The sequence below is a fragment of the Megalobrama amblycephala genome, linkage group LG3 (assembly GCF_018812025.1).
Source record: "Megalobrama amblycephala isolate DHTTF-2021 linkage group LG3, ASM1881202v1, whole genome shotgun sequence".
NCBI classification, from domain to species: domain Eukaryota; kingdom Metazoa; phylum Chordata; class Actinopteri; order Cypriniformes; family Xenocyprididae; genus Megalobrama; species Megalobrama amblycephala.
Genome location: NC_063046.1, coordinates 54,946,298 through 54,974,194, shown reverse-complemented (window position 1 = coordinate 54,974,194; position 27,897 = coordinate 54,946,298). Strand labels below are relative to the sequence as shown.

The following is a 27,897-nucleotide window of genomic DNA, read 5'->3' as shown; positions in this document are numbered from 1 at the left end:
TATAATGCTGTTACAAATCAAAATAAATCAGTATCAAAAAATCCATCTTTGTGATGTGGCATTTAGATATATTTAAACAGATTTTTAATGCAGCTCAGGGGTAACATGAATTCACTGAAATTACAATGACATTTTTAAATTTATAATTAATATTTTAAATAAATATATATATAATAATAATATAAAAAAAAAAATGATAATTTTAAAGGTGATGTAAGATTTTTTTTTTTTTTTTTTTTTTGCCCATTAAATCATTTGGAAGTTTTTTGGCTTTTAGTATGGATATGTTAGCCTTACTGTTATTTATAAGCTAGTGTGCTCCAAAACAATGACAAAATTCCCATTTAGAAGATATAAGCATTGAAAACTTACAGTCTCTCACTTCTGCTAATATGGATCAATGATTTGATGACATCACTATGCACTTCAGCTTCTCATCAGATTTTCTGTCCAATCAAATGCTCTCTAGAATCTAAAGCATCCACAAGTAAATAGATGCTGAAGCTGTGGCCAAAATCGGTCACTTGTTCACACATTTACTATTTTCTACATGGTGAATGGCACATTGTGCACTATAGGGGATAGGGAACGCTTCAGACAGTGTAAATATGCTTTCCACTGGGGGAATGAAGTCTGTTTTCACGTTAGTGTCACACGAACTGCCACAGCTCGCACACAATCTGCTCCAGTCTAGAGACATGATAGAACAAAACGGATCTGAGAGTCTGAGAATACTAGAAAACGTATCAGAACCATTTGAATTCTGCACAGAATGCTATATTTTAAAGTGATATGAAGGAGATTAGGAGGAAACTGCGGCTTTACTGAGCTCAGCCTTCAGTGGCTCTGGCTGAGCTGTGATATAAATGAAATGCTATTGGATATTTTAAAAAAAGGGAATAAGCTATTCTAAATGTTCTGTCTTGTCTTGCTGTTTCAGTGGAAATTACGTCAATACATTGAATAATGCTGCGTGTTTCAAGGTACTTTAGTGGGCCTTTAAAATACATTCTCTTAACCCAGTTTATTGTTTATTGACAACTATAAAGGTGCATTCACGTCATGTCGTAATTACGAATTTCCAACTTGAGATTCCAATATTTACCGACATGTACCACGTGACCACTGTACCACTTGCACCACTGCAGATTCATTTTGGTGTTGATAGTGCTGCCTTAAGGCCAGAACACACCAAGCCAACACCGACGAACTAGTGGCAATGAAAGCAGACTGTGGGGTTGGCTCACGTCGGCAGGGTCTGTGTCCAAAGTTGCCCTGACACACCAAACCAACACTAGACAGCCGACGGCCAAGTAGCACGTCAGTTCTGCACCTGCGTGAGATGAAATGCCTTTTCCAACCAGCAGGTGGAAGTAGCAGAACGGCCAATCAGAATGATCAGATGGCCCGAGAGACCGACGAGCTCCGACGGCGATTCAACATTTCAAATCGGCCGAAAAAAAAGCCAACGAGGACCAACTTTGGCCGACGGACTTTTTGCCAGGGTCATTATTGCCCCCACCACTTTTTGAAACATCCCGTGGCACAGATGTATACTAATACAAAAGAAACACCTCTAGCTGATTAGCAATTTGTTCGTTTGTGTTAAATAATAGGCAATCTATCGCTAGGATGTGTTGTTTTTGAAATCATGTTGAGTTCTTGTTGCCGCTGTTATCAGTAGCCCAACAGTGTTCTCTTGGCGCTGTTTTTTTTAAAACAAAGTTACGCCACTGTCTGTTTGAAACCCAAAAATCGTGTTTCTCAATTTATCTAGAATTGTGCAGCTCTAGCGCACAGTGCTTTAGCATGTCAGCCCTGGGCCCATATGCAAAAATTCTTTAACAGGCCACAAACAAGTGCAGTGAAGAGGCTAATATTCACTGTAGCATATCAGGAAAACACCATAACAAACACATTTATATCTCATTGTTTTCATTCCAGTAGTCTGATAAATACATAATCTCTGTAAAGTAACAGGCAATCCAGATACAATACAAGAGTAGTATTAGTAGCTAATAGTAGGGCTGGGCGATATATCGCATGCGATTCTCACGCGCATTTCGTCAGTAAAGCCGGTTCCCTGATTACTGCTAAATCGCCATCACCTGCTTTCAAATGGAGCGCCATTTAACAGACAGAGCCGTAGTTCACTGATAAGCCACGCAAATATCGCGTTCATTATCGAAGGCGATTCATCTGCGATATGAACGTGATATTGCGTGGCTTATCAGTGAACTACGGCTCTGTCTGTTAAATGGCGCTCCATTTGAAAGCAGGTGATGGCGATTTAGCGGTAATCAGGGAACCGGCTTTACTGACGAAATGCGCGTGAGAATCGCATGCGATATATCGCCCAGCCCTAGCTAATAGTCAAAAATTGTATATTGAGCAAGTTACCTAATAATAAACCAATGAGAGCTGCTTATATTGCAACCTTGAGTGTCATATTTCTACCCAAAAACTTTTCACAACCAGAACTAACATACGCTATATTGGCAAAAGTTTTGGGAGTCTGCCTTTACATGCACATGAAGTTTAATGACATCCCATTCTTAATCTTTAGGGTTTAATATGGAGTTAGCCCACCCTTTGCAGCTATAACAGCTTCAACTCTTCTGGGAAAGCTTTCGACAAAGTTTAGGAGTGTGTTTATGGGAATTTTTGACCATTCTTCTGGAAGTGCATTTGTGAGGTCAGGCACTGATGTTGGACGAGATGGCCTGGCTCGCAGTCTCCGCTCTAATTCATCCCAAAGGTGTTCTATCAGGTTGAGGTCAGGACTCTGAGCAGGCCAGTCAAGTTCCTCCATGCCAAACTCGCTCATCCATGTCTTTATGGACCTTGCTTCTTGCACTGGTGCACAGTCATGTTGCAACAGGAAGGGGCCATCCCCAAACTGTTGGGGGAATGAAATTGTCCAAAATGTCTTGGTATGCTGAAGCATTAAGAGTTCCTTTCACTGGAACTAAGGGGCCAAGCCCAACCCCTGAAAACCAACCCCACACCATAATAACGATAGCTTAGAGAGCAGGGTGGCCGATGGTTGATATACAGTATATATCACATTACACTATTTAATTTAACAATAATTTAGCTCGTTGTCAGTTGTATTTCTTGATTGTTTTAAGTATAAACATAGCCTTATGATATTTTGTTTCTAATATACAGTAGATGTGACATTAGAGCTATTCAGAGGGTTTCCACTGCCCAGTGACCCGTTTGACTACCAAATATCTTTCAGTCATTATGTTGTCCATCTTGCCAGGCCATATCACAGAGTAAGAGTTCACAGCCCTGATATTTATTGGATTGAAAATACTCTTTAAACTCAGAAAAGACTATTTTTATACTTTTCCCTATACCTTATATGTGAATGACTGTTCTGAAAAACAAAAAGATAAAAAAACAAAGTGAAAGTTAATTTTCAAAACACTTCACTACTAATTAAAATGTTATACATGCAAAGGTATTATATTATTTCATGCATATTAAGCTCACAACACATGCAATGACAGGTTAAATTGACTGTTGCTTTTTTATTTTTATTTCAGGTAGAATTCTCATATCCTCCTATTATTCCCAGCGCGGGTCATGACAGTCACACACTCCCAGAGGAATGGAAGTACCTGCCTTTCCTGGCGCTGCCCGATGGAGCGCACAATTATCAGGAAGGTAAAGTCTCTATCTACACTACACTTTACTAAAAATCGAGTAAAGGTTTTGAAATTCTACCTAAATCCTTTTCTTTCTTCAGTTGTATATTTCTATAAAATCTGGTACAATTTGTACAAAATATCTTGAAAAAGCCAGTTTGAAAGTTTTGCACTCTCAGATCATTAAAGGGATAGTTCACCCAAAAATGAAAATTATCCTATGATTTACTCACCTTCACACCATCCTAGGTGTATATGACTATATTCTTTCAGATGAACACATATATATTTAAAAATATCCTTAGTTCTCCAAGGTTTATAATGGTTGTGAATGGGCGCCCGTGATTTGAAGGCAAAAATAATGCATCCATCCATTAAAAAAAAGTAATCCATATGACTCCAGGGGGTTAATAAAGGCCTTCTGAAGCTAAGCGATGCTTTTTTGTAAGAAAAATATTAACTCTGTCCTTTACTGAGCTCACTGGTTTGTTGTATTTCCTAATATTTGTCATTTTTTAATTGTCGGCATCAGCTATTGAGTCTTAACATTAAACGTCATCAGCCAAACAGGTAAACTCATCTACTCACAAGTCCACTTTCGTGGCACTTTGTCCCTCACTAAGCTCAGTCACATCAAGCTTTGGTTTATTAGGTTTTTTTAGGGATTCATATGTTTTTTAATAGGTTTCCCTAGACACTCCGTTTTTTTTAATCCACATTGAACCAAAGCAGTCTCATTAGAAATACTGTTTTGATTCTCTGAGCAGTGTGACGTCAATTCAATTCAATTCAAACTTTATTGTCTATCCCCACAGGGGTAGAAAATTGTCTTTAGACAAAGGCTCAACAAACAAAAAACACAAGTCAAGTCAAGTCACCTTTATTTATATAAGCGCTTTTTACAATGCAGATTGTGTCAAAGCAGCTTTACATTGATAACTGGTACATAATTTTTGCTGCACAGCAGCTCTTCAAGAATAGTGTCAATGCAGGCAGATCAAAGCACTGTTGAATAAATGTCAAGAATACTGTTGAATATCAAACGTCAAGTCAAATGTAAAGTGTCCCCAACTAAGCAAGCCAAAGGCGACAGCGACAAGGAACCCAAACTCCAACAGGTGACATCAGGTGGCAAACAACTGGCAAATAGGTGTTAAAATGGAGAAAAAAACCTTGGGAGAAACCAGGCTTAGTCAGGGGGCCAGTTCTCCTCTGGCGAACAGTGCTTTGTTACGAATCAGGTTGCTATCATAAGTCTGATAGGATCGCAACAATCAAAGTATTTATTTCAGTTCCATCCAGTTGAGGATCGTATTCATCACGCCGGTATGGATGGTTTGTTGAGGAACTGTGCTACTACAACACATAATATCAGTTTCAAACCTACTACATTAAGACCTACACAATTCTTATGAAAAACAAAAGATTCATCTTAAGAGCCCATTTAAAATACCAATAGCAGTTAGAATAAAAGTCTTCTTATATTTGGCCTTTTTCACTAAAGGTACTTTGCACCATCTGCCAGAAGGAAGTAACTGAAATGCACTATACAGGGGATGGGAAGAATCTGTCAAAATAACAGAGGCTTTCCTTTTTACTGCCACCATGTTGAGATCTGTATGTGATCCTTGTTTCTCCCCACTTATTTTACGAGCCAAATTTATGATCCTTAAGAGTCTGTTTTTACTTTTAACAGAGAGAGAGTTGAACCAAGATACAATGTTAAAGCTGAACACAGATTCATTAGGTGATTATATACTACTATCTCAGAATGTCCAGATTGTAAAAGATTTAACAAAATTAATATAATTATCCAGTGAGTATCCATCACACATGCCATGTCATCTGCATATTTTATAAGCATCAAATTATCCTTATTACACATCATCCCATTTGTATAAACAGAAAAAAGAATTTGAGATAAAACTCATCCATCTGCATAACAACTAATAAATGACTAAGCTATACAGATGCAAACCACTCAGCAGCGAGGCAGACAGGAGCAATTTGGTCTAAAGTTGTGATCGAATTTACATATTTGGTTTGGTTTTTGAAACTATTATCAATACTTCCAGTTCTTCCTTGTAAATTCATTTCCAATAAACATTCCAGATGGCTTTTTAACTTTTTAAATTTTTCTGCCAGTTGCAGTGTTGTTGTGTAGCCAGTGAAACCGAAGAATTTGGCTTGTGACATTGGAGTGTGCTCTGTTATCTCCGTTGTTTGATGTCAGATTGTGCGCCGCTATCTTGTTTGTTTACATGAGGCGAGTCTGTGCAATGGTGGACGTAGCCAAAATATTGCTGTTAATAACTGTGCTAACAGGGATTTGATTGGCCAACATGGTTTTACTGTTAGGGTTATATCACCGCCTGTTGGTTTGGCATGCTCTTGACAGCGCTTCATAGCATGTTTTTGCATTTTCATGTGGACGGAGATTTTTTTTAAACCATGCTTGTGTGGACGAGAGTTTTTTTAAACGAAGGAGGAAAAACTCCTGTTATAAAAATACCCATGTACATGTGGTCTAGGCCTTAATTGGTCCCTGTTTTCTCTGTGTAGTTCCTGCCTTCTTAGTTGTCATAGTGACTGATTGTTCCCTTGTTTGTCTTCATAGTAACCTATGACTTTCACCTGTGTTTTGTTTAGTTCCTTGGTTGCCTGTGTGTGTATATATACCCCTCAGTTTTCAGTTGTGTTTGTCGGTTCTCATTTATGTATAGGGTGTATTTTTTTCCTGTGACTATTTTAGTGTTCTTCTGAGTGTTTAAGTTTAATAAAGACTTATTTCTGTCTACATTGTCTTCGTGCGCTGCTACCACCATAATGTGACAATGACATAGTGTCCTCATTGTTTTATTTGGTTGTTTTTGTTTTATTTCTGTACTTGTTTATTTATTTATTTATTCATTCACTTGTGTCTTTATGATGTGATTCATTTTCTTTACTATGTGTTGGGCTGTGTTTGTTGTGTTGTAATTGTGTTAAAGTTAAAATTATTTTTAATTTTTTTTTTATATTTTTATATTTTGATGTAAGATGATGGGGGTGTGGTATGTTCAGACTGAGCTATGATCATAGATATAATCAATGAAGAATTTTATCTGCATATCTGTTTTTAAACTGCACATTGTATTATATTTTTTATGGACAGACACTGTCTACTTTCATTTGCCTCCTCTGGAAGGACAGCTGAAATGTGTTTATGGAGTGTCTTGCTACAGACAGATGGAGGCTAAGGTTTGTCCACAATAATTTATACTAATTATGATTAAGTTTTTTATGCTTTAAATACATCAAAAATATAGATAGTAAAATTACAATGCTTTGTGTAAGATTTATTTTTTTAATTGAGCATAAGCCATGGAAATGCAATTTGATGCCATCATAATCAACTATTTTGAACGATATTACATCATGATGTAAAACAGTTTCCTCAATCCAACATAAATGTCTCTAAATAATTAAATATGCAGGGTTGTTTTTGTTAGATACTGTAAAATAGTCAGATTATGTCTAGTCTGATATTATTGTAATTCTGTGTATTACAGGCACTGAAAGTACGAGAGGCAGATATCACGAGAGAGACTGTTCAGAAGAGTGTTTGCGTTCTCAGTCGATTGGTGAGATGTATATGCTGGAGAAGCCTTGATTTACATAAAAAATACAGTTTATTAATGTTATGTATTGTTGTTTCAGCCACTGTTTGGTCTGATACAGGCTAAACTTCAGCTCATAACTCACGCTTACTTTGAGGAAAAAGATTTCTCTCAGATCTCCATCCTAAAGGCAAGATTTTTCACACACATTTCATTGTCAGATTTATTAAGAACTAATACAGCTGGAAGATGTAAAGTTAAAATGTTTTAATAATGTTATTATTCATGAAATGAATAATAATTGTTAAGAACATTACCATATGAGATGTAGAACCCTTGTCATATCAGTGGTCTGGAAAAAGCTGCTTTATTTTGCATAAAGTTTCTTTTTTTTCTTTTCTGTTTTAAGTGATTACTTCCATCTGTAAACTCGTGTCTACAGTTAACAATGTTTTGACCAGTGATTAGTGAACATGTATAGGGTTAGAATTGTTGCATTATTCCAAATAAATAGATTGAGATTCACAAATAAATGTAAAGAGATTCACAAAAATGTATCAAATTCACAAGTTATTTTAAGATCCACAAATAAATGTAAAGAGATTTTATTATTTTATTATTGTGTTAGACCATTAGACAGCGTTTCCCACTTCTTCAGGCAAGCAGTTATAATGACACATATGAGCAGCTTTGTGGATCTAATGATCTATAGAGCACTATAAATAGTGTTTTAAACCTTAAATAGGCCTACATGTATTACGATTCCCTTTGTTTGTAGAGAAGATATTGGTGCGTTCTTTTTAATTGTGTGACAGGTTGATGCATTCCAGAGATCATAGATCATATGATCATATCATGCATTTAAAAGTGAAATGCCAAGCAGACAAGCAATATGCATATTTATTTATGGGTATTATATATTATATCATATTTGGTATTATACATTATGTATATATTATGTCCTATATTTGTCACTGTGATTGTGCTTTAAAAGCAAAAAGGAGCCGTTGTGCCATGTCTTACATCGTGTCTACCCCATGCGAGGGACGTCAAAGGAATGTGTTAATAATTTGTCCTTCATGTAAATTAGCGCAAATGTGTGTAGAAGTATAGTAGGCATCTGTTTACTTTCGGTGAACCATCATGTCACGCCGCGTCATGTCCAGTGTAGACAGCATCACTGATTATATAATGTTATGGGTACATTTTACTTTTGACGCGTTGTATCACGCCGTTTGCGTCCAGTATAGAGAGTATAGAGAGGGTGTTACTGATCATGATGCTGTGAATGATCATAATTTGTTTATAATCCTGGGTTTATTTTGATTCACTGATCCTAATGGAAATATAAAGAAGCCTTAAACTCCAATAATCTTTTGGAAACGGGGTGTTTTAACCACACAAACACTTCAGCTCAATTTGAATGAAGCACCCATAGAATACAGTTTCTTTCAGGGCTGCAAAATAAATCCGTTCCCACCCTGACTGTAAAGCCAAACGTGATTGGTTTAGGGAGAATGTGCTATGATTGGTCAGCGCAAATGGCTGTTATCTGATTGGCTTAAGTAGACAATGGGTGGAGTCTACTTATTTGTGGATTTGCCTGCACTTCTTGATGCTAGAAATGTTTTAAAATTCACACATGCGTGTGGGGATCTACAAATGCACAGAAAGCTATTCATAAATGCAGAGGAAGCAATTCACAAATGAATGCCAAGCAGAGTTGTGTTTGTGACATAAAACACATTTGTAATTATTTTTTATTTGCAAAATTTCATTTTATTTATTTGTGAATTTTATTATTTTTGTGAAACTCTTTACATTGTTTGTGGATCATGATCTATTTATTTGTAATAATGCAACAATCTTAATCTCATAAACATGTCCCCCAAGCATTCCTCTCACACAAGGAGGATATAATTCTGTGATTTAAACCAGTGGTTTCTAATCTAGGTATGAGCACAATGACTAATGTAAGTGTTGTTTAAACAGAATTTCTTTAATCGACTAGTCAGCTGGTCTAAAATGAATAAGACTCTTAGTAAAGAGTAAAAAAAAAAAATCACATTGTGTGTATTTGGGATTCATTTGTAGTACTAAATCTATTATTGCCAACAACAGCTAAATCTTGACACCTAAATGCAGCTGGAAATATGCCATGTGTTTGCAATGTCCTATATGCACAGCTAAAGAAGTTTCAGGCAGGTCTTGACAGCATTACAATTCCACATCACTTATCACATATTATCACATCACATGTTATTTCAGTTAATTTCAAATTATTTTAAGACCCTTGCAGCCTAGCACAGCAAAAGAACCAAAAAGACATTGAAATAAATATGCCTTTTATTTATGAAAAGCACACTAAGGTACAGTATCTCTGCTCTCTCTCTCCCACATAGACACATACACAGAGACAAACGCTACTAAAGAGCTACATGACATTTCTCAGTACTGAGGTTGTAATGTTGTTATTTTTTGAACTAGTTAAACTTACAGTTTTGCTATAAGGAGGGTCAATATCACTAATTCATAACAGCTTTGTAACGGCGTATGCAGGCAGACCAATGAAGACAGATAAATCAGGTTCCAAAAACTCAAAAGTTTAATTACAAACTCAAAAGTCAGGCAGACAGGTAGTTGCAAACTCATCAAACACATAAGTGACTGGACAAAGATTATAGACAAGGGAGCAGCTTAAAGAGTTAGTTTACCCAAAAATTAAGATTCTGTCATTAATTACTCACCCTCATGTCATTCCACACCCGTAAGACCTTCGTTCATCTTCTGAACACAAATGTTTCAGAGTACATTTTCACAAGTAGCATCAATTTTGCCATGCCAGTGGGCTAAATTTGACATTGTAGTCTGTGGATAATCTAAGCGTAACACTGTATTTCAAAAGAGTTTATATTCACAGAAGCAAATGTAGTACTTTTAAACTTATGTGCATATAGTTTGTTATTTGTTATTTCTGCATAAATATGCCCTGAAACATCATCCGATTTTCACAAGTCCTAAAAGTAGACAAAAAGAACCAAAACAAACAAATGAGTTAAAAAAAAAAAAAAAAAATGTGCTTGGTCATTGAGAAAAATGATCCAGGGTCATTCTTTGTCAACTCAACCAGAGCTCAAATTTTTGATTTTGTTAATATTTTGCCTGTGAAGACAAACATAAATTGTAATGTTCTATGCAATTCTGTTGATAGAAGGAAACAAGATACATTTCTAGTTTCAACATTGTGTTCTTCAGATATTCCTTTTTAAAAGAAAAAAAGTATCAGATGAATGCAAAGTGACCCACATTTGGTTTTTGACCACTGAAAATGTGTACAATGACCAATTTACTCATGGAGCCACATTAAGATCTCCATATCCCTGGGATTGAACCACCGAGGGCCTTTTAAAATGCAGATACCAAAAGGAAAGTTTGTAATGAACCAGAATCTAAAAGGGTATTAAGATATCTTTAATACTTTTTGAGTTACAGGCATGCAAGCTTGAGACATTTTTGAACTGTCACTGTTGCATATTGTTACGAGCCCCTCTTTAAAATCTAGGGGTAAGAAGAGGCATGTAACAAAAAAAACATGTAGAGAATGAGAGAACTGCCGTCTCCAGGTCCCAGGGCAGGTACAATAATGCTTAGTAATACAAGATTCAAAGATTTATTAAACAAATGGTAGGAATTAACAAAAAGACTTCAGGAGGGGAGAGGCCAAAAATAACAAACAAAACGATTCTTAAAGTTAAGGGATAACTTACCTACCAAAAGAAAACAAAATAAAAAAAAACACAATTTCCTAACTCCCTTTTCTGCATAAACAGGAGAAAATATGATTCTTAAATAAAATAAAGCCACCTCCCTACATAACTAAAAAGAAAAGACTTCAAGAGAATCAAGAGAATTAAGACAACAAAATAGGATAACTGATGTTCACAAATAACTCTTAAACTAACTGAAAAACTCAATGCTGCTCAGCTTACACTCAAGTCTCAGGATTGGAAAAATTAGCTGAAACACTAGACAGCTCAGGTAAACCAGTCAACTGAAGCCCACTTAATTGTTGTAAAGTTTTAAGTAGTGATGTTACGGTCTGTGCCGAGGCTTCGGAGCGTGTGTCGAGAAATCCCGGAAGCTTTCAGTGAAGCGCGTATCGAAGCTTGTATCGTTTTAGATCAGTGACGTCATTGATGACGTTCGAAGCCTCGCTTCTGCCTGACTGGTTCGAATGGTTCGACTGGATGCGGTTCAAATCTTGGCGCAACATTTTGACAGATATATAAACCATGGGATCCCCTCAGAATGTGTGGTTTTAGAATAATAATATCGCCCCTCCTGCCTGTTATGACCAAAGAATTTGTTTACACACATTTGATAGCCCCATTCATTTAAAAACCAATATGTTTATTACATAGTTATGTTATACAATCATTATATACAACCAGAAAATACACATTACATTCAAATAAATATATATGTCTTTGTGGAAATTGATTTTTTTCTTCACCGTTATTTCACCGCAAAATAAAGTGTATCACAGATCACATCAGGTCATCTGTAATGTTTCTACTTGTTTTACACTCTTTGACCACCAGGTGGTATTGTGAGCAAATGAAGCCTCGAGAAATGAGCCCTTTTGTGAACCACTTCATGAAGCTTCAATGCTTCATGAGGCTTCATCTCGCCATCACTAGTTTTAAGTATACACACATTAGCTGAAACACCTCATAGCTCTTTACCTGAACACTACAGGCAAAACAATATACACAAAAGAAACCAACAGCACTGGGACCAGAAGATGGTAGTATCTCTCAGAGAAAAGCCTCAGTCTCTCTTGGACTGGAAGTCTTCAGCTTCATTTATACTCCACCTAACGAGCTGCAATAGGATTCAGGTGGCACTCATGAGCCTGTCAAGCAAACAGGAGGAGCAAGAGCAGCATATAGAAAAAAAAGTCCCTACGTCCCTATGGACGTAACAATATAGTGAAACAAAGATTTCTAAAGATTTGAAATGGAATGACCCTATAGTATTACATATGTGTGAGTGGCAAAAGGATGTGAACTTTTGCTTTCAGCATCTGGTGTGACCCCCTTGTTCAGCAATAACTGCAACTAAACATTTCCGGGAACTGGTGATCAGTCCTGCTAGCCTGACTGCGTCAGACTTCCAACTTCCGCTCAATTTCATTTCGCTTCTGTACTCAGTCTGATACAGCGTCAGAGCTTTCTGTTTGCCACCGGTCTGGAAACAGCCGGGCCAATCAACGAACAGAGGGCGGGCTGAGAGCCGTGACGTAGATGCTAAGCGCCGAGTTTTACATTGTAGGTTAGAGAAATCGAAAACTGAAACGACCGCGGAAATGGGAAACGAGACACGGGATGCAATTCGCTCTGTTATGGAGAACATTCAACTCTTTTTCAAACTGAAGCCAGAACAAGAAGAGTGTTTGATAAACATTTTAAATGGAGGTGATGTTGTGGCCCTACTCCCGACTGGTTTAATCTAATCCTAAATTTGAGAGTTGGCTACAAACATTTTCTTGTTTCACTCTGTCAAAAATAAGTTTAGAGGCCGTGATTGTACCGTGTATGCGTAGATTAACTTCGCATAATCTGCAAAAGTCGTTTACAGCCATGTTCACTCCGGTATTTCGCTCGCATCATCATGTGTTTACAACAGGTTTACAGTGGAAGTTCAATCATAGATTTGAGTTCGATGCATGATGTCTGTGCTTCGATGCGGCTGTACAGGCGCATAACATACGTCATAACTAAACGTATCTGATTGGCTTACGGGTAACCAATGATTTTAAACTTCAGACAAGCGCCCCCTAGCGAGAGAGAAAACACTTCTCTATTATGCCATTCCAGACTCTGTCTACGAAGCAAAGTGAAGTAGCAGAGTCTGGTATTACCAGGCTACAGTCCTGCACAACTGTTTCAAGGAATTTTAGCCTATGTTGGTGGGTTTCCTGACATGAACTGTTTGATTCAGGTCCCCCCACAACATTTTAGTTAGATTAAAGTCAGGATTCGACTTGGCCATTCCAAAACATCAACTTTGTTCTTCTTTAACCATTCTTTGGTAGAATGACTTGTATTCTTGGGGTCAATGTCTTGCTGCATAACCCACTTTCTCTTGAGATTCAGTTAATGGACAGATGTCCTGAGTCTGACATTTTCATTTAGAATTTGCTGTATAATTCAGGATTCATTGTTCCATCAGTGATGGCAAGCAGTCCTGGCTTAGATGCAGCAAAACAGGCCCAAACCATGATACAACCACCACCATGTTTCACAAATGGGATAAGGTTCTTATGTTGGAATGCAGTGTTTTCTCCTCTCCAAACATAACGCTTCTCATTTAAACCAAAATGTTCTAGTTTTTCCAGAAGCCCTCTGGCTTGTCTACATGATCTTTAGCAAACTGCAAATGGGCAGAAATGTTCTTTTTGGAGAGCAGTAGCTTTCTTCTTGCAACTATGCCATGCACACCATGGTTGTTCAGTGTTCTCCTGATGGTCGACTCATGAACATGAGCTAATGTGAGAGGGTTTTAGTTACTTAGAAGTTACCCTTGGTTCCTTTGTGACTTTGTGGACTATTACACATCTTGCTTTTGGAATGATCTTTGATGTCAGCCACTCCTGGGGAGTTTTACTATGGTCTTGAATTTCTTCCATTTGTACACAATCTTTCTGTCTGTGGATTTGTGGATTCCAAACTCTTTAGAGATCTCTCATTTATTTGATTGGGTTCTCTTTGTCTATTTTTAGGACTTGTGTGAAAATCTGATGACGTTTTGGGTCATATTTATGCAGAAATATAGAAAATTCTAAAGGTTCACAAACTTTTAAGCACCACTGTATGTCTGTCTATAAATTAATAAATTGGTGTGCACTTTTTATTAATTCCTTTCATTTTAGTTAAATGCTGAGCATGTTGTGATAATTTGTTCCCTTTATTTTACTAAAAATAAGAACCAAATAAATAAAACATGCCCACAATTTAACTAGAGCAATGTACAGTCAAACCAAAATTTATCCAGATACCTTGAACATTTCATTCATTAATACAGTGTATTCACTATAGTTTAAAAAAATGGTAATAAAATATGACAAGATCTCAGAGTTAAACTGTGTCAGAAAAAAATAATCTTAATTATGTCAGAAAACACTTAAGTAAAACATAGTTAGGTCAAAGTGTCTGAATAATTTTTGGTTCCAAATTTTTATCAATTTTACTGGTAGTCCAATTTATGAAGAACTTTTAGGTATAATATGTCACAGTTTACTTTTATTTTGCTATCCTCACTTACATAAATGAGCTATAGTGTCCTGCACCCACAAGTAAAAATATATCAAAAATGTCTGAATAATTTTTGGTTTCACTGTAAGTTAAAACGAAGGGAAGGATTAATAAAATGTCTTCATGTTTTAGCTAAAATGATTTAACAAATTATTAAAGGGGTGGTTGATTATGCTTTCACTTTTTTAACTTTAGTTAGTGTGTAATGTTACTGTCAGAGCATAAACAACATCTGAAAAGTTATGATGCTCAAAGTTCAATGCAAAGGGGTGAGGCCATGTTATTGCAATACAGTACATAACACAAATGCAATAGCATGTCATAAAAGCAAGATGACAACATAAGTTATATCCACAATTAAACTAAACTATACCGGTTCTATCTTCATGCATATTCTCTGGCTCTGTAGGCATATTACAACAGTTCTCACGCAAGAGATTTATAGATTATCATGACAGAATATGCTAATCAATGACTTTAATATAGTTAACTCTACATCAGCTACATAAATTCATAAACTAACCATTCAGAAACGTCCTGTTGCATTCTATATGTTGTCACTTCTTCTTGAGTCTCTCCATCATTGTCCGACTCTGGTTTGAACATAAAAGGCTGAACAGTTTCTGACATTTTCAGTGAGTCTTCGTGAGGTAATCGGCGCTGCTAACACTATGTGCTAACAGGAGCTCTTGAAACTCCGCCCTCTTATTGGGAGCAGCAGCTCATTTGCATTTAAAGCAACACACAAAAATGGAGTGTTTTTGCTCACCCTCAAAAATTGACAAATTTAACATGCTGTAAAAAATGATCTGTGGGGTATTTTGAGCTAAAACTTCACAAACACACTCTGGAGACATAAGGGACTTATTTTACATCTTGTAAAATTGGCATTAAATGACCCCTTTTAATTAGTGTAAGCAGTGATATAACCATTAATGACAACTAAAACTAATTAAAACATGTTTTGTTAACGAAAATAAAACAAGATGCAGTAATTGGATGATGATGAAACAAAAACTACAATTATGTCTTAAGAAAAAAAAAAGAAAAAACACACAGTAACTAAATTAAGTTTTTGTATTTTCCTGAGCATTTGTATTAGCACTCTGGAGAGAATGAAATGTTTATATTTACAATGTGGTTTTGCAGCACTGATAAAATTACTTTATATTTACTTGATAAAATCCTTGTAACAATTTGCACAAATACATTTTAAGTAAATTTTTCTGCTCTAATATAAAGAACAAGTCACTTGTCATTATCAGGTATTTACTTACTATTGAATCTAACATTGATACAGGAAATACGTATATTTATTTTATAAGATATATTTACAGTATGTAAAGTAATTAAGTAAAGTACATTTGCTATTATCAAAATATTAAGTAAATCTTACTATTTACTGTTATGAAGTAAATAAGTAGATTTTATTATATTTTTTGTTTGACATTTTCATTTACAATATTACTACCTATAATTATGTAAACATTACTAATTTCTTTTTGATTAATATTACCACATAAATGTAATCATTTTGTCTGTACCTTTATTTAGGTTTCCTACCCAATTTCCTACAAAGTTAAGGCCACTGGTCTGTAATCATCTAAGCAGCTAATATTCTGCTTTTTTGGCACTGGAATTATAACAGCTCCTTTAAAACATTCTGGAACACTGCATACCCTTAACAACCAATTGAATATATTGGTAAATACTGGGGCAAGGGTGTAGGCACCCCATTTTAAAGTTTTAGCTGATATGGAGTCAGGGCCTGCTGTCTTCCTGCAATTATGTCTCCTCAGCAGGTTCCTGACTTCATGTTCTTCTATTTTGAAAGGAGGAGTCATTGAACTGGGCCAGGAGAGCAGCATTAGCTGACCTACCTGCTCTGTTGTATTAAATTGACTATAGAATACATTAAGATCATCAGGCAATGTAATGTTATCAGAGATGACTGTAGCTTTTACCTTATATCCTACGATCTGCTCCAGACTTTTCCAGACACCGTAAGTGTCTTTGGTCTTCAACTTTTATTCCAAGTCACATTTGTATTGACCCTTTGCCTTTTTAAACTGCTTTTTCAAATGCACATTGCAGTGCACAATCATTGCAACAATAAATAAACAAATAACAGCTATTATTAAAACATAAAATAAATCCTTAAACTCAGACAAAACTGCCATACATATTAAGGGAGTTTGAGGTATGTATATACCTCTGTAAATATAATATAAATTAACAGTGAAACTAGCAGCTTGTGGATGTCTGCAAAAGGTCTATTATCCACCCACTTTCAGTTGCAGAGTAAATTAATCATGGGTGTCAAATACATTTGTATTTTACAGTGACATCAGTAACTGCAAACATTTATTTTTGTATAGTGCTGCATCAATACAGATGTCAGTATAAAGACATCCAATTTTCTTTGTTCTCCGCAGGAGCTCTATGATCATATGAACAGATCTTTAAGCTGTACATCGCTGGAGGGATCACAGATTTATCTGGGTAATTCAAAAACTCACATCTGCTTTTCACTACTATAATAGATAATTTCTCCCTTTACTGACTCTAATTGGATGAATGTGATGTTAAATGTGACCCATATTTACTTTCCAAATACACTTTTCTTTTTTTCACTTATTGTGTAAAAAGTGTGATTTACCAGTTCACATCATTGCAAAAAAAAAAAAAAAAAAAAAAAAAAAAAAAAAATATATATATATATATATATATATATATATATATATATATATATATATATATATATATATATATATATATATATATATATATATATATATATATATATATATATATATATATATATAGTGTGGAAATGCTCTGGAGGATGAACTTGACTTGAACTTTCTTTTTCTTTTCTTTTTTTTTTTTTTTGTTCTGAAGGTCTGTCCGCCAGAGATTTGATCCTGCACTTTAAACACAAGGTAAAGGACTGGACTCTTTTTAAATGCTGCTTCATCCTTTTGGATAATACATATTTATTTTGATATTTATTATAAACTTGTAAATCTGGTTTTGGACTAAATGTTTGTGTTGTTTTTTCTTATTTTCTGTAGGTTCTGATTATTTTTAAACTGATTCTTCTAGAAAAGAAGGTAATTATTACCATCTCAATACACATTTTGTATAAAGTGGGATCACAAGGATGAGTTTAGTCTTAAATACACAAGTGTTTACTATCTCCCTATAGATCCTGTTTTATGTGACTCCGGTGAAGAGATTGGTTGAAACTCTGATGACTGTCCTGTCATTGTTTCCAGGTAAAAATGCTGTAAAACAGGTCATGTGATATGGTGCCAGATTTTTATTGGTGGGTGTGTTATTCTAACAAAAAATTAAAGCACTGACTTAAAAGTTAATAAAGAAATAGTAACACTGCAGAGTAACTTTAACAAGATACTATTAATGTTAAAGGGGGGGTATAATGCTATTTCATGCATTCTGACTTATTTAAACTGTTAAAGAGTTGGATTCTCATGCTAAACATGGCCAAAGTTTCAAAACGTATGATGGAGTTGGACGTATGATGGAGTATTTCTGTGCCAAAAATACTCTTCCAAATCCTCATGAATTTAGTTTTTTTTTTTTTTTCGAGTATGGGCCTGAGTGACGTAAACGGGGGCGGAATTCCTTGTACGGGCACTTCTCCTGGAAGGGCGTGCATGCACATGTTGACCAGAGAGAGAGCAAGAGCACGCCCATCAACGCGCGTCCGGCTTTACGGAAGTTGTCGGCAGTGCTGCACAGGTCACAGGATTTCGCAAAATCAACAATTAGAGATGCTCCGATCAGCATTTTTGGGGCCGATTACCGATCACCAAGATCATGATCTGCCGATTGCTGATCACTGCCGATCACAGAATGGCAGGGGAATGGAAATCTTTTATCTATAATCTAGCAGAGTTTGCACCATTTGTACAAATGAAACTAACTCTAAATGAACTGTATTGAGAAAACAAAAACTGTAGAAATAGGCTAGAGTCAAGATCTTGAAGAACCACCAAGTGATTATTTTAGAAAATTAGATAACTTAAGGCTACTGTAGGCCATCTTTCCCAAATAAGGCAGAGTAACATAAAATTATTCCAAACAAAGAGGGGTTAGGCAGACCAACACACATCAGATCAGCTTAATGGGATGTAGCCTCTTAAAACACTGATTACATTTAATAATTGGCAGCTATATGTAAAACTTGTTACACCAAAACTGGCTACTGCCACAAAGGACAAAACTATGGCAAGTTTTTTTTTTCTGTTATACATTATCACGTCGTTTAAATGCATCACTCGCAGTCGGCTGGTTGAGGGATGGGGATGTTGTTGGCTTCGGCTGGTTTAGTTTCTCATACTGGGCATATTCAGTTGTATGGCGTGTTCTAAGATGCCTAATCATGTTAGTGGTGTTAAAATGACGTTGCTTGCTTCCACCTCGAGGGATTTCATCACGACATACATTGCAAACGGCTAACTTTACGTCTTTATCGGACACTTTGAAAAACTTCCAGACGGGAGAACTCGTGTTGCCACTGACAAGCTCCGCTCTGCTGTTGTGTACCTGTGCGCCCGCTGTGCCGTGCATGCACATGCGAAAAAGTCGCGCGAGTAATTTACGTCACGTGATCGGTTTTTTTGATCGGCGCTTTTGGGGTTCGCCGATCAAGCTATTTTTAGCCAATATCGGCCGAACAATTGGAGCATCACTATCAACAATGTCACCAAAGAAGGGTGTTTTTGGTTGTAAGGGAAAGACCTTGCTTCCCAAAGAACCCAGCGTAAAGTTGAGCTGAGAGTTTTGTTCTCACGCAATACATTGATGCGCTCTCGATATTTGTCATTAAAATAACCATAGAAAAGTTGCAATCGCGTTTTTATTGGTTAAAATTAATGGAGAATATCTCGTGTTTTTCCGTGGCTGTTCGAGCCCTCGGGATTGGTGCTTATGGTTTCATAAACAAGTCCCAGTTCTGCGCTGGATTTACAGATCATTTGAAACTGAAAGATTGAGTGGTCACAGTGATAATGATCCCGGATATGAGTCAGAACCGCAGTTGGTGAGTAAAACTGCTTCAAATGTCTGTTTTGTTGGCATCAGGCGCCTAAGTGCATATAATCTTAACAATACGAACATAGTGAATTTATAAATTCATTATTCATCATTCACTATACGCTATATTCATTATAGTGATTCAAAGGTTATCCATGGATAACGCAATGGTGTAACGTTATTGCGTATTTAAATATATTTGTTTAGCTGACCATTGATAGTTTGCAGCCGATCTCTATGCAAAAGCTGCGCGTGCTTGTGACAGCTCATCACTCTGTCTCCGCTCACAACGACACGCCTCCAGGCACTCGGCTGTTTTCGGAAAGACTCGGTACAGCGTATGTATCTTTTATAAATATGATAAAACTAAAGACTTTTCGGCGATATGAAGGATGTTATACTACTCTATAGGTACTTAAGATTAACATGAGATTGGCAGAAACTGTGTGTGATACCCCCCCTTTAATAAATAATTTAATAATAAAATGTAATAATAAATTTTGTCTTTGATTGTACATTACTTGATTTGTTAATAATTTTATAATATTTGTTAATAACATGTTGCCAAAGAAATTGCACATGCATTCTAGGGTTGGACTGGCCGTAGGGAGCACTGTAAAGTTTAGACTTGTGAGCTGGCTGTTGTGAGCAAATGTAAATATTTAATTACCCCATAGAGTACAGGTCAAGTCTATTTAAACACATTATCATTATGCATGTAGGGCCTGAGGCCTGTTTCACAAAGCTGGTTTCAGTGGCTACCCAAGTTAATTTGAACTTATAGTCTGGTTTTTCAGACTCAAGAAGATGAAGAAGTAACTTATGCTAAAAGGTTGTTTTTTTTTTTAGGTATTTTTTTGTGATTGGCTGTTCACTATGTTAATCAAACTGAATTAAACTGAGTTGACAGAGAATAGTGAGCTCAATGGGTCCGCTGAACCTGATCTAAACTGGGTAGGATTTGATTGGTTTTGTCAACTCTAAACCAGGTCTGAAACATAGTTTGTTCAACCTGCTTCATGAAACAGGCCTCAGTACAATATTGCCTTTTACAGCTGAAAAAGTTGTAAACAAAGCCACACATTCCATTTCTGTGGAGCCCACCAGAAACTCAAGATCAAAAGGTGGCACAGATCAACAAACATATTTACTCCAGTTCAAAGTGACACAGGCACCTTGTCAATGTGAACATGTCAATCTAATTACATCTGTTTAACACTTTTTTCTTTTCTTTTTTTTACTTTTTAAAATATTTTTCCATCATTTTACATAACTGTTCATTTTGTCATATGTGATTTGTAAAGATATATTGTATAGATGAGTGGTTCCCAAACTTTTTGGAGAGGCGTACCCCCTGAGGCATTAAACATCCTTAACATCCAAAGACTATAGATAATTAAAGACAGTTTACTCCTATTAGTTATAATTGGGAGAAACTGCAACATGCAATATGGCGGAATACGTCCCGACTTCTAAGTAAAAGAGCTAATCACTGATTGATAAAGTCATTGCATCACTGCAGCGGCCGTTAGAAGCTCCGGTTCCCATAGAAACCTGAGACTGAGGACTGCACATGCGCATTGAATCATCTAGCCTGAAAAATAAGCTTTTTTTAATGCTATTGAGCATAATAAATAACATTTATGAGACAGTTCATGTCAAATTTTGTTGATGATTTGAAATATGTTATTTGTTGTGAGTTTGCCAAACAGTTTTTGAGATTTCAGGATTCCCCAATTCAAATAGATAGGACATGGTCTTGGATGCCCAAAATAGCTGCTTGGAGGCATTGCAAATATGACCGCCAAGTGAACAGACTTTCCTTGAAAGGGACTTTGGTACCACGCTCTTCCACTTAGACTGCAGTCACACCTTTTCCATTAAGGGACCATTTTTGCCCCCTTAAAGTGATTTTCCGTTGCATTTTTTCACCTTTATAAATACCTTTATAAAATAAATAATGTTTTAAATAAAAAAAGAAAATGTTCAATAGAGAAATATGTAATGATGGTAAAAACGAAGTGATACTTTTAAATATTAGACTAAAACCGCCAGTAGGTGGCGGTAAGTCACTGTCTTAATGAGTGAGTCATCGAGTCATTCATTCACTCAGTAATGAAGCAAGTGGCAGTTTCTGTGTGTTGCAGTTCTGCTGTGGCTTTTTTTGGAACTATTATTTCAATTCAAAATAGAGCAAAAACAATAATGCTGTGTTTGAAATGTACATCACGTAATATTACCATTTTGTTTGTTGAACTGGAAAATTTGCATTCTTGCTAGTATAATATAATATCAACATTAAAAAAAAAAAAAAAAAAAAAAAACATTTTTACAAAGGTTAATTGTCGAGAATGGCAGTAAAGTAGCACAATTTGCTAAGGCATCATACTCTGCATGCAACCTATCATATGCACGCTGCTTGTATGGATGCAGTAGGTTTCAAATACACACAGTTTTAATGTAATTTTAAGATGAGGTAGAATTAAATGAATGGCAATACTCAGCATTTTGTTTTTATACCCCCCTCTGTCACCTCACGTGCCTCAGTTTGGGAACCACTTGTTCTTTTGCCAGTTGACTAGTACCAGCAATTGACTGGATTATGCTGCAGCAGCTCGCATTGTTTGGTCAATCTTAATTATCTAAAGTGACTTTTATTTTGTGAAAGATATCTGAGCTCTAGCCTGTCAAGACACCACACATCTATTCCAGATAGACCCACCCCTGAATACAACATTAAAAATAGTGAAACAATCTTATCTTTTCCAACTTGGCAGTTCTTGGCTAAAGTAAGCTGCAAAAGAGTAAACAGAATTACTTTATGAATATTATAAGTTTTATAAAGTGACTTATTTATTTATTTATTTATTTATTTATTTTCAGGTATAATAGAGCATGGGCTAGCAGATTCCTCTCACTATCAGCCCCGGAGGAGCGTCTCGGAGGACTTCAGTTCACCAGAAATCATATCTGCAGACGAAGAATCATTCTGCATGTCTGCTACAGATATTACTGACATACCAAAAGAGCTTGAGTGCAGGTATGATGTCAGTGACCAGCCGGATCAATCAAAGCCTTGTAACACTGCTCTGGACACACACTACCTTCAGCCTCACACAGGAAGCTTGCTGGACTCCTCAGAGTGTGAATGGGAGACGCTGGAGCCTCATGTGATGGATGAGATGGAAGAGAAAGTGGACATAGATCATTCAGAGATGTTTGACACCGTTTCAGGGCTGCCAATAACAGTACAGCCACAATCAGCCACAGGACAGGGAACGTTGACCTCAGGCCTTGTATCTGGACTCCAAGAAGACCAGTATGGACTACCACTCGCTATCTTTACAAAGGTGTGCACACAAGACACAAGCCATATTCACCATACTCTGTAGAGTAAAACTCTACACTTGTGCAAGTTCAGTTATTATAATCTTAATTATTATATATTTTATGAATATATTTGTTATAACAGTTAATTCATTTCAATTAATGAAATTCAAAGAATTCAGAATTTTGATTGTAGTCTATAAGGTTATAAAAATATGCTAACTGTCTAAATGCTCTGTACATTTTTAAAACAATAGGGAGAATGACTGAAGATACACTTGCATTTTTGATTTAGCCAATTATAGGGTCATTATTGCCCAGTGGACACTACATTTTACATGGCTCCTCAGAATCACACATTTCATGTGTGTCAAGTTCTGCAAAAACTGAATATTTAATTTAAGAGTTAATGGTTACATTAAAAATTTAATTTGATCTGGTAAAACACTTTTGTTCTTTAGCCCCCATAGTATACTTTATGGTGATACTAATGTGTCTCTGTAAATTATGCGCTTACATTCCATCTCCGTTATCACAAGACCCTCGACATACAACAAACACAGCTCCGATCATGGCATCGGTGCGGTTTTTAGCGTTTGTAAATGCCGCGCTTAAAGACGCCACTGTCGGCCGCTTCAGAGTTTCTATTTCCGGTGGGAATGCAACCAGGAACATGGCCTGGGGGAGAAATTAGTTCTTGGGAAACTATCCTAGTGGCTAGTTCCTATAACTAAGTTCCTATAACTATTCGGTGCGCAAGCCATTATGACAGCAGCACTAGGCCGGCAGTCTCAGACCTGAAGTTTGGACAGAGCTGACGATTGCCTGCCCCCACCCCTAACACGTGTCTACACCGGACATGAGCGGAGCAATGCGACACGACAAAAGACAATAGAAGCCATTAAAATCAGTGATGTTACGCTGGATGCGACATGACTAGACAAATTCCCGACAGTAAACTGATGCCTCGTTCTATTTATGATGTACTCCGAGCACTCGCGATACTTCTCATAAGGACATATAGATTTGCAACGGTCGCTTTGTTGCATCCAGTGTACACAGCTTCTAGCTGCTGCGGCGTGATGTGTTAATGGACGTGTCCATTGTAGACATGGTGTAACCCTAAGTTTTCCCTATAACTATACGCTCCACCCTAGCAAATGCCTAACCCCACCCCAACACTAATTCTAACCTTAATGAGTCTATAACCTCCACTCTAAGTACCTGTCTTAGACTGCTGGCCTGGTGCTGCTGTCCTGAATCTGCTGTGACTTATGGCACTGTGGGCCTGCGGCTATGCAGTTGGATACTATTGGATATACTTACAGTAATGTTCTTTTTAGTTCTTCTCATTGGGGTAAAAATATGTTCGGAATACCTTTGCAGCTCTATGTGGCTAGCGAAGATCCTGACACCACAGACAGCGTTTAGATGAATATGTTAAAGTGCCCCTATTATGTTATTTTAAAGGTTCCTAATTTTGTTTTGAGGGTCTTCTACAGTAGGTTTACATGCATCCAAGGTCAAAAAACACTTTTCTCATAATATACATTGCACATCATCACCTCATTTCTCAAAGAGTCCGAAAACGGTTAATTTGAAGATTCAGTCTCTCTAAACCCCTCCTTTGCATGAGACTACTCTGCTCTGATTGGTCAGAAGGCCCAGTCTATTGTGATTGTTCTATGGCTTACAACGCGTGTCAGAAACTAAATAACTATTACCATATCTGAATTTTAGCTCCGGAGTATCCTCAGCGCTTGATACACAGTGATACGATCAGATTTTTATCTATTTATTTAACCTTTATTTAACCAGACAAGTCATTAAGAACAGGTTCTTATTTTCAATAACAGCCTGGCAGGAGAGTAAAGGTCTCCTGAAAGACATACAACCATACATTACAATACATATACATATTAAAAAAAAAAAAAAAAAAAGATGTCGTTTTTTTCCCCGTTTCTGAGCAACACAAACCAAACCAATGGTTAAACATTTATTTTGGTTGTAACTTTCATGCTTAGTTGCAACATAAATGTAACCAAATACCTATACGGATTACTGTTAACAACTTTCTTAAAAGATGACAACAGTAAACCACTAGCTACACATTATGTGAAGGCTTTAAATAAAGCAACGGTAACATAAACTATAATAAAATATATTCAACTCCTATAATAAAAATATATAACTCAAGCAAATATATCTGATCCAGGTATACTGATTTTATTAGCAACAGTCAAACAAAGATATGCTTGATTTCTTAATAGCGTTAAAGGGTTAGTTAATCCAAAAATGAAAATGATGTCATTAATGACTCACCCTCATGTCGTTACAAACCCGTAAGACCTCCGTTCATCTTCGGAACACAGTTAAAGATATTTTAGATTTAGTCCGAGAGCTTTTTGTCCCTCCATTGAAAATGTATGTACGGTATACTGTCCATGTCCAGAAAGGTAATAAAAACATCATCAAAGTAGTCCATGTGACATCAGAGGGTCAGTTAGAATTTGTTGAAGCATCGAAAATACATTTTGGTCCAAAAATAACAAAAACTACGACTTTATTCAGCATTGTCTTCTCTTCCGGAATCCTTTCCATTGAATTGATTCCATTGAATCCTTTCATCTGTCGGCGTTGGTAATGCACTTTTACGTTGCCGTGGTTGTTTTTGGTGATAAGGACATCCGCGACATTTTGAAGCATCGAAAATACATTTTGGTCCAAAAATAACAAATCTACGACTTTATTCAGCATTGTATTCTCTTCCGGGTCTGTTGTCAATCCGGGTTCACGACTCCGCAGTGACGCTGCTGACGTAAGACGCTGCTGACGTGTTATCCGGTGCGCCCAAGCTTCGTTTACAGTCTGAGGGAGACGCACGCTGTATTCAAGCTATTCTACATTGTTTGTATTTTGGTATTGCTATATTTTTTTAAAATGGTGTGTAAGTGTGCATGTCGCGGATGTCCTAATCGCCAAAAACAACCACGGCGACGTAAAAGTGCATTACCAACGCCGACAGATGAAAGGATTCAATGGAATCAATTCAATGGAATCAATTCAATGGAAAGGATTCCGGAAGAGAATACAATGCTGAATAAAGTTATTTTTGGACCAAAATGTATTTTAGATGCTTCAAAAAATTCTAACTAACCCACTGATGTCACATGGACTACTTTGATGATGTTTTTATTACCTTTCTGGACATGGACAGTATACCGTATGTATATTTTCAATGGAGGGGCAGAAAGCTCTCGGACTAAATCTAAAATATCTTAAACTGTGTTCCGAAGATGAACGGAGGTCTTACGGGTTTGGAACAACATGAGGGTGAGTCATTAATGACATAATTTTCATTTTTGGGTGAACTAACCCTTTAACTCTGGTTTGACATTAATTACAAACACACGGTAGGATTTAAAACAAATGTACTTACCTGTGTTGCCACTGAGGACAAAATGCTTGGCACTGCCATATCTTTCAATATAATATATTTAAAAAATCGGCAGCATGTTGAGAATCATTTACAAAATTTATGAAATATGAAGAACAAATGAAAACGCTATCTCTTTATCTCACAATTGGTGTGCACACCTGAAAGTCTCATGAGGACATCACAATATCATAATTGGATTACGATTAAAACACAGTCAGATATGTGAGAGAGCGCAATTGAAATGACACAGACATGTGGTGTGAGAGAGCCCAATATGTCAACAGTTCTATTTTTGTGTAATACCTGTTATGCTGCAAAATTCTCACAAGATTCACCCTAACACCCACCCTAACCCTACCTTTGGTAGCAGCAAATGCACTCTTGCCAGAATTTTAACTGCACAAATGTTAAGATGGAAGTCAGAAATTATGTGATCATACTGATAAATAAAAATATATTGATTTAAAAATACTGATGCAATGTCATGAGAACAAGAATCACAGTATATTAATTTATTATTTTATCACCCCAATAAAATTAGTTAATCATTAATATGCAATATGCTATTTAATGAAGTAGCAACACAAGAATAACCCCTCATGAAGTCAAAATGTAAGCAAATGAGCACATTGAGTACCAGTTTAGTAACTGACAATTTCAACAAGAATTAGAATGCAGAAAGATGTGTTTTACTCCAGAAAGTAGTTAGAACTTCTACCAACAGGGACTAAATGCTCAGCCGAACCCTGACCACTGGATTAAACAAGTTTGATTTGTGTGACCTATTGACTTCTTTGCCCTTTTTCCAGGGTTACCTGTGCATGCCATACATGGCACTCCAACAGCACCACCTGCTATCAGACATAAGTGTTCGAGGTTTTGTTGCTGGAGCGACCAACATTCTCTTCCGTCAACAGCGCCACCTAAGTGATGCCGTCGTGGATGTGAGTCCATCCACTTTTTTCTCTTTTTTTCTGTAATCACACTAATTATGGAGGCCGACATATGAGATATTATTTGGTGAATCTCACAAAGCCTGTCAAGAATGTGTGCAGCCCATATTTCACTGTGTTCAGTGTATTTTTTTGCATTGTAACATTATATTCATGACGGTTATACATGATTGTCATGAAAATATGTCTCATTACTGTAATGAGTCTGGGTGTTTTACTTTTGATTGTAATTCTCTTTATTCCTGATGATGATTCTCAAGGTTAATGTAATATAGTCATGAAAATCATCCTGTCCAGACATTATAAATGATGTACAATAATTTTAAATAATATACAGTGGGTACAGAAAGTATTCAGACCCCCTTAAATTTTTCACTCTTTGTTATATTGCAGCCATTTGCTAAAATCATTTAAGTTAATTTTTTTTCCTCATTAATGTACACACAGCACCCCATATTGACAGAAAAACACAGAATTGTTGAGATTTTTGCAGATTTATTAAAAAAGAAACTGAAATATCACATGGTCCTAAGTATTCAGACCCTT

At 36.4% G+C, this 27,897-nt stretch overlaps 1 protein-coding gene across 2 annotated transcripts in view; it reads left to right on the top strand.

Annotated features, from left to right (window-relative positions):
* avl9 (AVL9 homolog (S. cerevisiase)) overlaps nt 1-27,897 on the top strand; it is a 46,676-nt gene that overhangs the window by 1,054 nt on the left and 17,725 nt on the right. For both annotated transcript variants that reach the window (XM_048186106.1, XM_048186104.1), the window contains exons 2-11: nt 3,555-3,675; nt 6,811-6,896; nt 7,208-7,279; nt 7,356-7,445; nt 17,007-17,073; nt 17,473-17,513; nt 17,646-17,684; nt 17,780-17,849; nt 22,516-22,982; nt 27,208-27,342. In XM_048186106.1, the coding sequence (XP_048042063.1) occupies nt 3,555-3,675; nt 6,811-6,896; nt 7,208-7,279; nt 7,356-7,445; nt 17,007-17,073; nt 17,473-17,513; nt 17,646-17,684; nt 17,780-17,849; nt 22,516-22,982; nt 27,208-27,342 (1,188 nt within the window). The remainder of the gene's footprint in view (nt 1-3,554; nt 3,676-6,810; nt 6,897-7,207; nt 7,280-7,355; nt 7,446-17,006; nt 17,074-17,472; nt 17,514-17,645; nt 17,685-17,779; nt 17,850-22,515; nt 22,983-27,207; nt 27,343-27,897) is intronic.